At 37.5% G+C, this 10,422-nt stretch overlaps 1 protein-coding gene across 2 annotated transcripts; it reads right to left on the bottom strand.

Moving 5' to 3' along the window:
• Window positions 1-231: 231 nt before the first annotated feature.
• daxx (death-domain associated protein) lies at window positions 232-10,080 on the bottom strand. 2 transcript variants are annotated; one of them, XM_055220143.2, is made up of 12 exons: window positions 9,979-10,080; window positions 9,189-9,246; window positions 8,618-8,863; window positions 7,911-8,267; window positions 5,924-6,055; window positions 5,630-5,746; window positions 5,284-5,515; window positions 4,614-4,783; window positions 3,515-3,668; window positions 2,817-3,327; window positions 2,477-2,606; window positions 232-615 (listed from the first exon to the last, which is right to left on the bottom strand). In XM_055220143.2, exons 2-12 carry the CDS (start codon window positions 9,195-9,197, stop codon window positions 556-558), a joined length of 2,118 nt encoding a protein of 705 aa, XP_055076118.2. In that variant the 5' UTR covers window positions 9,198-9,246; window positions 9,979-10,080; the 3' UTR covers window positions 232-555. The 2 variants fall into 2 exon arrangements, with proteins under 2 accessions (XP_055076118.2, XP_055076119.2); XM_055220144.2 differs by having other exon boundaries at window positions 8,618-8,917; window positions 9,979-10,072.
• Window positions 10,081-10,422: the final 342 nt, after the last annotated feature.

Here is a 10,422-nt window from a genome sequence, read left to right as displayed (position 1 = left end):
TAGAACACTCTTTATTATATTGAGTCAGTAGGTTTTGATTGTTATCACAGCATTAAGGACTGTGAAGAAAGGTATATGTAAAGCTTTTGTTTTTGTAAACTTAAATTAATAAATGTTTGAACAAGCAATCACATAGCTCGTACTTGAAGCTATTTTTAGTGAGACTTCAACAATCCACGGTACACCGTTCACACAACCAAACTTATCAACAAATAAATCAAACACTTTACATAAAATCAGAGTTTTTATTGATTTGAGCAGGGAAAAATTTTCCCATTATCCCTCTTGGCATAACTGAGGTTTGCTATCAAACCCTCCATTAAAGCCATAAATAAAATACAAGACAAACCCTTGGAATAAGAATATTTAGAGGTGAAACTCATTTCCAAATGTACAAAAATACCTCAAAAGAGCCCAAATGAACAATGAAATGGCATTTTCCCTGTATAAAACATGTTGCATTGCAAGTGTAATCAGTTCCCAAAAACATGAAATAAAATTGGTTTTATGTTCACATTGGCAGGCACTATTGGAGCAGGAATAGGACTCTAAAGCTCAATCTGAATCAGAAAGAACAATCACTTCCTCTGGGTCACACTGAGTTGCCTTGTTCACCTGTGAAAAAAATAAATAACAGTAGTTTATAAAATACCGAAATAACACTAGACTGAAAATATCACTGCAATAGGTTAGGTTAAAGGGACATTACACTTTTTTGGAAAATATGCTCATTTTCCAGCTCTCCTAGAGTTAAACATTTGATCCTTACCATTTTGAAATCCATTCAGATGAGATTTTAGAATAGCTTAGCACAATCCATTGAATCTGATTAGATCATTAGCATCGTGCCAAAAAAACCAAAGAGTTTCAGTATTTTTCCTATTTAAAGCTTGACTCTTCGGTAATTACATTGTGTACCAAGTCCTACGAAAAATGTAAAGTTGTGATTTTCTAGGCAGATATGGCTAGGAACTATACTCTCAAAGTGGCGTAATAATCAATGACTCTGCTGATGCAACACGGCTGCAGGAGGCGCAGTGACACCACGCACTGCCCGACAATAGTCCCCTTGGTTACTTTTAATGGCAGGGTACTACTCTCAGGCAGTGCGCAACACCACCGCGCCCCCCGCAGCCATGGCACGGCAGCAAAGTCCTTGATTATTATGCAAGAATGAGAGTATAGTTCCTAACCATATCTGCATAAAAAAAATCGCAACTTTTATTTTACCGTCTGTCTTAGTACACGATGTAACTACAGAAGAGTCAAGTGTTAAATAGAAAAAATATCAAACCTTTTTGAGCGTGATGCTAATGGTCTAATCAGATTCAATGGATTATGCTAAGCTATGCTAAAAGTGCTAGTGCCAGACCCGGAGATCAGCTGAATGGATTTCAAAATTGTAAGATTCAAATGTTTAACCCTAGGGGAGCTGGAAAATGAACCTTTTTCAAAAAAGTGGAATGCATGTCTGAAGCATTTGTCTTAGAAAGATGTTTTTTTCTGTTTTTTCATCAAAATAGTTTCAGTTAACGAACATTCGGTTCATCCCTATTTTACATTACACCGTTTTTAACAATAGAGATTAATTTTGGATGTTCATTTAAAAAGCATTTTGGGAGCCTGAAAGCACAAACGTTTTTGAAAACTATGTTATCATCTCTGTGAAAACTACAAAGATGCGAGTTTGTGAAAACAGTGACGGCATGTGCCTACGTGTTAGATGTGTTCAGACATCGTGTGACATCACAAACTACTGACCTGGCATATATAAAACAAATTTTTATTAGTTTCTGCAGATTCGTGTGAATGGGGAACATTTTGACAACGTTGTCTGTATGTAAAAAATACAACGGAAAAAAGTCGTTGAGCGATGCACCGGTTGGTTGTTGTGATATTTATCCCACCCCTCCTCCTCCACTGTGATTGGACGGCTGTGTGAGAACTGACATTGACGAGCTGAGCTTTCACTCAAAGTTGAATATTTTTCAACTTGGAAAAAAAAGCCAGCTTTTTTGAAAAATGCTGCACTTCCATTGGAAACCATTGAAAACATACGTTGGCGTAAAAGCGGTGCAAGCCCCCTAAAGCCAGAAGTATAGTTCAGTTTTTACGCATACACGAGGGTCCGCATACAATGCGGGTGAGGCAATAGTACGCACACCATCAGATTTTTGTAACTGCGCAAACTTTTTAATTTTTATTTGACATGTAAATTATGTAAAACATCTCAAATTATGCTTTGCAAAACTGTGCGTTGCATTGTGTGTATACACATAAAAAACTAACTATACTCCGGGCTTAAATCTGCTATTTCAGAGCTGTTTAAATCATTCTATTTGCTGCTAAAATAGTTACAACATTTAAGTAGCAGATCCTTAGTTCACTATATTTAAAGAAACTAATTTTCCACAGATGAAAGCGCGATTAGAGTCAATATCTGCAAGTTAAAATGGGCACACACACAAACATTTACCTTATTTTTCTTGGGTGGGGGTGTGAGTCTTAAGCTGTTGATCTTGTCCTGAGTTGGAGTTGTCGCCCTGGTTAAATCCACACGTTCAGGGCTGGAGTATACACCCATATCCAGAGGTATATCACAGTAACTGACAACAACAGCAATACTTTTTTTAACCTCTTGCTTTAAACATTTTTATGTACTTGGTCAACTATGATGGTGATGATTTTTTAGCCATTAGTAAATATAAAAATGCTAAATATCATTGCACGTTTATGTTTTGTTTCTTTATTTCGCAAGTAGTTTATGTTTAAAGTTATAAAAACAAATTTCTCAGTTTAAGTTGTATCCTGCTTACCTGCTGCTGTCCCGTGTGTCGTTCCCATTGTATGCAGCGTCGTTTCTCTCTTTTGAAGTGCGTTTCCTCTTCTTGTATTTGCCCATCTCGTCAATAAACACAGGGCTCGGAGGTAGCGGGCTGCAATTGGCCGATCTCATGACGACTGGGGAGTCCTGATTGGTGGAAATGATTTCAGTGCAGTTCCTTGTGCTTTTAGACACAGGTGTAAAGTGATTTGAGGAATCGAGTTCTGTCTTGACAGGTAAAGAGTCCACTGCCTCTGATTGACCGATGGCCTCCGGAGACAGAGGACTTTGTTTAGCGGCCCCGACATCTGTGGTTGTTTCCGTGGTAACCGCCTCACTCATGCTGCTGACCGGAGACTGCCGGTCATCGTCGCCCACCTCACCCTGATCCTCTTCTGTATCCTGGAGAGATGATTTGATTGACAGAGGAGAGCTCTCGTTGATTGGCTGCTCACTGTCACTGTTGTTTACCTGCTCCTCTTCGGCGTCCTCTTCATCATCATCTGAAACATGTTAGCAGAGAGATTTTTTATTTATTACATTAATTATATTGTTTTAAACATATTGTCAAAGCCACATTTTTTTTTACAAATGTTAGACATGGTACCCAAAAATAAAAATGTTGTCATCACACACAATAAAATAAAACTGGCATGAGAGTAAGTGAATGTAAGTTTATTCCCATCTTACCTGGACCAACTTGTGCCTGGCTGGCTTGGATCTCCTCTTCGATATCAGGATCAGAAGAACAGTCTTCTTCATCATCATCTTCCTCCTCTTCCTCTTTTTTATCCTGCTCCTCGCTCTCTTTTTCTTTGCTGTCACTCTGCTGTCCGTTAAGTCCCTATAAATGTGAATAATGGAGAGACCTATTTAAAACTGCAAGTAGATTTTGTACAGAAGCAGCGGGATATCTTTTCGAAGATTAAACATTATTTGTTTAAGCTGAATGATCCTCCAAATTATATATTATTCTCTTAGCGTGATATACAACAATAGTTCAGCATCAAGCAACCATTCTCAGGGTTCCCACACCTTAGTTAACTTCAAATTCAAGGACCTTTCAAGGACTTTTTAGGTCCAATACCCTCAAATTCAAGAACTAAATGTGGGGACACATTTCAAGTGAGAGCAAGGATACATTGAGTTACCTTTTAAGATACATTGTTACAGTTCCCTTTCGAGGGAACTCACGCTGGGTCACTGCGCACACACACTTTGGGGACGCCTCCAGGGGTAAGTGCGTCTGAATGTGTATATCAAATTCAACCAATGGTGAGGCTAAATGACAAAGACATGGTGACGCGGGAGCCAGGAAGTATATCGCTATCTGAAATATTGCCAAAGACGGTGTTACAGGGACGCAGCAAGTATGGCAAAAGAGACGCAGCGTCTCGTTCCCTTCACAGGGAACAACAGTTAAATACGTAACCCGAGACGTTTTCATGTGTCAAACACAACTATGCAAAAAAGCATTTTGGTATGAATCAACATTCGCATACAGAAGATATAAGCATTTAAAACAAACAGTTTAGCACGTGTGCTTAAAAAGTCTACAATTTTTATGATTTTATCCTACCTGTATCTATCTATTTATGTACATTTTCAAAAACTTCCCAGGTCCTTGAATTTTTTCCCCAAGATTCACAAACTTTCAAGGATTTCAAGGACACAAGGGAACCCTGAATTTTTATGAATGGTAATAAATATACACGGCCAACTAAAGTCTCTCAATTGACTTACTAATGGATACATTTTCCTTCAGCATTGCAGATAAATCTGCACTTACCTCTTTTTTCTGCCTGTCTCTCTCTTGCTTCTTCCTCGTCTCCTCTACCTCCACGTCTTCCTGTTTGTTGGCGTATTTACTGATCACTTCTTCCAAGTTGCTGAGGGCCACGTCTCTATTGGAGCGAAGTTTTCGATTCAGCGTTTGGTCAGAAAGTGCAGGGTCTAACGCTGGGGACAAAACAGTAAAATTCAGCTACTAATTCTCTCTAGAAACATCCATAGAGTGCCACTGAGCTATGACTAAACAATTATTAAGGAATTTTTCAAAATATAACCAATTAAGAGCAAATCAAATCAAGTTTGTGGTACTTTGCTTGTAAATGAGTGCAGGTCACACTGGCATATGCTCAATAGTTACGGTAGCACAACTGGGAGAGCACTGCAATAACACCACCACCAAAATCATGCTTTGAGTCCCAGGAAACACACAAGTGGTTTTAGATAAGTGTCAGAAAAATATGTGAAAGGTAATAAATGCAAACTGCAAAGAAAGTTTTCCTGGCTGTCACACATCACATATGCAACACTTCATTTATAGTCTGGAGCTCTTAGCAGATCACCTAAGATCTTTTATTATTCAAGCTAAAACTTTACAAATTATCACAAATTAGTTTTTTTCTCTCTTGCTCCGTAAGATAAAAAAAAGTTCAGTAACTAAGTGTAATTACTAGGTTTGTAAAAGTCGGTGAGATGGGAGCCGAAGTTGTAGACCATGTCGAGGTGCCGTCTCTCCTGCAGTTTGTTGCCCGTTTCTCTGAACGCTTCCTGAGCCATCTGGGTTATCTGTTTACGGCTGAGCAGGAGATTGTAACGATCATTGGCGCGTTGCACGACCTTTAGCATATCTGTGTAGTCAGGAGGATTTTGAAGAACTTCAGGGCTGTTAATGTAGCGTTCAATCTGAAGACAAGAGAAAATTATATATGGTAAGACATTTTTTTGTAAATGTTTTTTTGACTGTTCCTTATAAAAGTGTCATTTTTTTGCTAAAAGTGACTTAAAAATCATTAAAACCTTTTTGTTGATCTCTGGGTAGCGTGTGCCACTGTAGACAATCCTCTGTTCGATCACTCGACCCGTCAGTGTGTTGCAACCCTTCAGCTCGCACAGTTTCTCATAGATCTTCATCATCTGAGACCGGAAAGAAAAAATAAGATGAAATCAAGTTCTCATAAAACACAAACAAAGCTCAATAGTCACATCATGTAGTTGCTAAGCATTCAGAAGTCATGTTTTAATGAGACAATACAATTTTTAAAGCGCATGTAACCATCAATTAAGAGATAAACTATGGATAGACGGTGTCACCTTGCGTTTGAGTTTGTGCTCTTGAATATAACTGGAGTCTTCTTTCTCCAGGTCTTCCAGATTCAACTCTCTCTCCTGAAGCCGTTTGATCTCTTCATTATAAACCTTCAGGAGGTTTTCCAGATATGCTATCTGAAAGAAGGTGAGAGGAAAGACAAGATTTGCCTCTGAAAGTGAGTGCCTTATATGTAGTCTAAAATAGCCACCATTTGCTTAGAATTTGCAAAATTGTATTCTTGTCATTTTATCAAGTAGCTTCTTGAGGTCTAACTTTGGGAAACTTTTAAATAATATTTGTGACCCTGGCCTTTGGTCATAATCAGTCATTTATGCATAATCTGAAAGCTGAATAAAGCTTTCCATTGATGTATGGTTTATTAGGATAGGACAATATTTGGTCGAGATACAACCATTTTAAAATCTGGAAAATGAGCGTGCCAAAAAATCTAAATATATTGAGAAAATCACCTTTAATGTTGTCCAAATTAAGTCCTTAGCAACACATATTACTCATAATAAATACATTTTTATATATTTATGGTACTCAAACAAATTAGCGTCGCACACCTGAAGTCAATAGATAGGTGCGTAGGATAAGACGACAAAAAGTCTCAAAATTTACAAGGAACAATTCCCGCACACTATCTGCTTGCTGAAAAAAATTATTTAATGAAAGTTGCGTGGCAACGTTTCGATCAACTGATCTTCATCAGGCAACTTTCATTAAATAATTTTTTTCAGCAAGCAGATAGTGTGCGGGAATTGTTCCTTATATATATTTATGGTAGAAAATTTACAAAATATCTTCATGAAACATGATCTTTACTTAAAGTGCACCTATTTCATTGCTAAAAATCAACATTATTTTATGTATTTAGTATAATACAATGTGTTCGCTTGGTTTATGTTCCAAAAAACACATTTTCCACATAGATATCCCTGTCTTCCTCATGATTGTACAAAACTCATCGATCTGAAAAGCGCTGTGTCCCTGATTGGCCAGGTAATCTGTACAATGTGATTGACCTGAATACCTCTGACGTCATCCAGAAATATGACTCTCCTTACCATGTTTGAAAGATTAAAAAGCGTGAGGAATTATGACAATGTCGGTCTTGTCCACATCAACAAGTTCAAGAAGTAAACTGTTTCCTACAATCTGTGTGTTTGTAGTCCAAGAAAAGAGATTTATGTTGGAGATGATAACTCGTGTCATCGTATACTTTTTGTTTTATACCTTTTGCATATCGTTAACATGTACTAATACACACTTACACATCAAAGGAAATGTAAAATCTTGAATTGGACCATAGGTGCTCTTTAGTATCCTAAGGATTTTTGGCATTAGGGTCACATTTAAGAAATTCTCATTATGGGTTCCTATCAGCTGCTTTTTCGACATTATGTGATCCAAGTCTATTTAAAAAATTGTTTAACATCCTTTTTGTTTAAAGAAAGAAATTAATATGTTTGCACAATCACATTAACGTCTTCAGACATATACCTTCAGATTGAAAGATTTTAGTAAAGTGTTCCTAATGCTACGTAAACACCAAACGCGGGGCATCGCATTACTCGCTCTAGATTACTCGCGGGATTTATCGTGTCATGATGTGAATATTTTCAGCTTGGGCAAAGACGCGTCACATTGTCCCATGCGAGAACATGTCTGATCGCGTCTTTGCGTTGACTTTGTATGTAATCTACTTGCGCAAATTGTCGAACTTGCGTCTGGTGTGAACCCACAGTAACATCTCGAAAAGTTGTGTATATCAAATGCTTGAACTGATTTCATCTGAACAATTATCCTTATCACCAATAAAGTAAAAATGAAATATTAAAGAAACTTTAAATAATACATGAGATCAAAACACACACAAAAAGTTGAGATCTGGTAAATGCTCCATCAGCTCTTCCTCTAGTGTGATGCTAACCTGCAAGAGTCACTTGTAAAAAAAAAAAAAAAAAGATGAAGATCATCTAATACCTGTCTCCTTGAAGCCCTTTTAGTTTTCTTTTCTTCCTCCGGTTTCTCCTCTTCTCCTTTACCCTGTTCCTCCTGTTTTACATCTCCATTGCTCTTCTCCTCTGTTTTCCCCTCAGAAGGAAGGGGCTGTACAGACGTCCGTTTCTTAGCCGTGTGCTGTTTAAGAACTGTGCAGAGTTCATTAATGTAGACAAAAGTTTTGCCTGCGTTCGCCTGTGCGCGCGTGAGGCAGCGGCCCAGAGTGTTACGAAACTCCACCGATGACAGGAAGGTCGGCAAGGCCTTGGAGTATCTGGACTGCAGGTAGGTCATGACCTCCGGATGATCCTCCGCATGTTTGGCACAATGTTCCACAAACTGGATAAGGGTTCAGTTTAGACAGGACCAATCAGTGAAGAGATTGAATTAAGTGGTTGGGATTTGAAGTGGGACAAAGACAGTAAATACAAACACAAAACAAAATAATGTTAATAAATTCTGATAATATGTCTCTTTGAGACCAGTGTTACAAACAAAACTGGACCAGAAAAAATGCAAAACTAGTTTTATTTCCCGAGATGAAATTTGGATGTCCTAGCTAAAAAAAAGTGATGGGTTTAATTTCCAGGGAAATCACATATGGATGAGATTTATGTTGAATGTATTGTAAGTTGCTTTGAAATATAGCATCCTTCAAATAATTTAAAAGTAAAACATAACAAACATACGTCTGCAAACAGTTTTTCATTTTCCACTTGTAGGACTCGAGTGTCTTTCTTCGTGGTGGCAAATGGAGACTGTGTGATGTGTGTTGGCTTTGGCTGCTGTTTCTGAAGTGGCGTTCCTCGCTGGCAGTTTGGTGCTTGAGAATAGGACGTAGATGGAGATGAGGAAGCTTCTTCGTCATCGTCATCCAGGATCACGATGCTTTCCATCACTGCTCCGGCCATCCGGAAGGGAGCTGGATGAATTTGCTGGGGAGTAACGAATGAGGAGGTGTCAGATCAGCATTTCAACTACACCAATACCTGTGAACACAAGAGGATGCTTGTGATTTCACCCAGTATGCAATGTAGATGTGTTTTATTATAAGCAAAGAGGCCAGATACATTTATTAAAGTGCTATGGCAACTGGTGAAGCAGTCTGTGACATGTTATGGTAAAGTTAATATTATATGGTGTGTGTGTGTTTTTAAAAAATGTGATGTGTAATTGTATTTATGTTTTAAGAAAAAAAATACTTTTAAGTAAAAGCATGAGGACATTTTATACTGTTCTTGTTCCACTTTATTTACATACTTTTAACATGGATTCGTCGAAGACAGTCAATATCCAACTTAGAATTGTCCTTCTGTACCTAAAAAACAACATATTCATCTTAATATTTCTGTGTGCCATAATTCAAGGACTGTTTTATAGACCACCGATATATAGTAAATGCATTTATTTGATTTAAGAAGGCAGAACTATATATCAAAGAGAAAAAAAAACTGTAAAGGGGTGACTAACAAATAACAGATATTTATTAACAAATATTATCATGTTTTTAACCAGGTTAAATTTCATTTTAAAAGTCCTCTGTTGTGATAAATAAATGTAAAAAATACAACAATTTCACGTAACGTTAGTCTCTTAAATAATACGGTCTTAAACATGGATAATAATGTACCTTTAAGGACATTTAATGTACTATTACTTTATAATAATAACAAACATTTATAACATAACTATGACATTTAGGCGGCAACCGTGTTTTCCAGGGACCCGAGTGTTTTTTCCTTAGCAACGAGATTTAACTTGATGGACAAACGAGACAATGAGATCTTGATAGCACATAATATTTATATTATATATGAATATAATTAATTTGGCGAGACTGCCTGTTTATCTGGAAACTGTGACTTTGTAATTCGGTCGTGTATGTCTGATCTTCCGTTTCTCTTTCAAATGCCTTAAAACAGCATTCGCGTGTTTCATAATTTAATGTTCAATTTCTCCCAACCTTCACAAACACTTTATAATTAATAACACTGATCATAAAAGCTAGTTGTTCATCAATTTGTATTCAGACAAAAAGAAAACAACTTACGCGCTTGGATCCTGAAGCTCGGCGCTGGTTTTGTGTACGGCTCAACATGAGACGCGCTGATTCGCTGGCGGGCAGTAATCTCGTCGCTCATTGGCTGAACGCCTTACGCTTCTTCTGCGGTTTGTTTTCCACGCATTTTATCTGGAAGCTTATCGGCGCCGCTTAGCGATCAGGAGACCTTAACTCCATATAACAATTTGTTTTGATGTTCAGGCTTTTAATAACTGCTAAGGAATAAACTGCTTTGCCCTTAGTGCCCTTTGTGTTTTGTTTCTGCAAAAACAAAACGTAAAACATATATGGTGTGACGTAGAGACAGATGTAACTGTCTTCCGAAATAACTATTTTAAGTATCCTCAACAGGTGCCATTTTATCTTGGCTATATCTATTAAGCACAAAACTAAGATGTTTCAAAAATGTAATACCACCTCATGAGGGTAAGA

Source organism: Misgurnus anguillicaudatus, chromosome 20 (genome assembly GCF_027580225.2).
Source record: "Misgurnus anguillicaudatus chromosome 20, ASM2758022v2, whole genome shotgun sequence".
NCBI classification, from domain to species: Eukaryota; Metazoa; Chordata; class Actinopteri; order Cypriniformes; family Cobitidae; genus Misgurnus; species Misgurnus anguillicaudatus.
The sequence above is the reverse complement of the archived record's forward strand: the minus strand, read 5'-3'. Positions and strand labels throughout refer to the sequence as shown.

What these genes read in the sequence shown, in the direction of transcription:
- daxx (XM_055220143.2), bottom strand. An exon ending in AAAGGGCTTCAAGGAGACAG is followed by an intron (nt 6,056 to 7,910) that starts GTATTAGATGAT and finishes ACCTTCTTTCAG; the next exon opens with ATAGCATATCTGGAAAACCT. An exon ending in CCCCACCCAAGAAAAATAAG is followed by an intron (nt 616 to 2,476) that starts GTAAATGTTTGT and finishes TTTTTTTCACAG; the next exon opens with GTGAACAAGGCAACTCAGTG.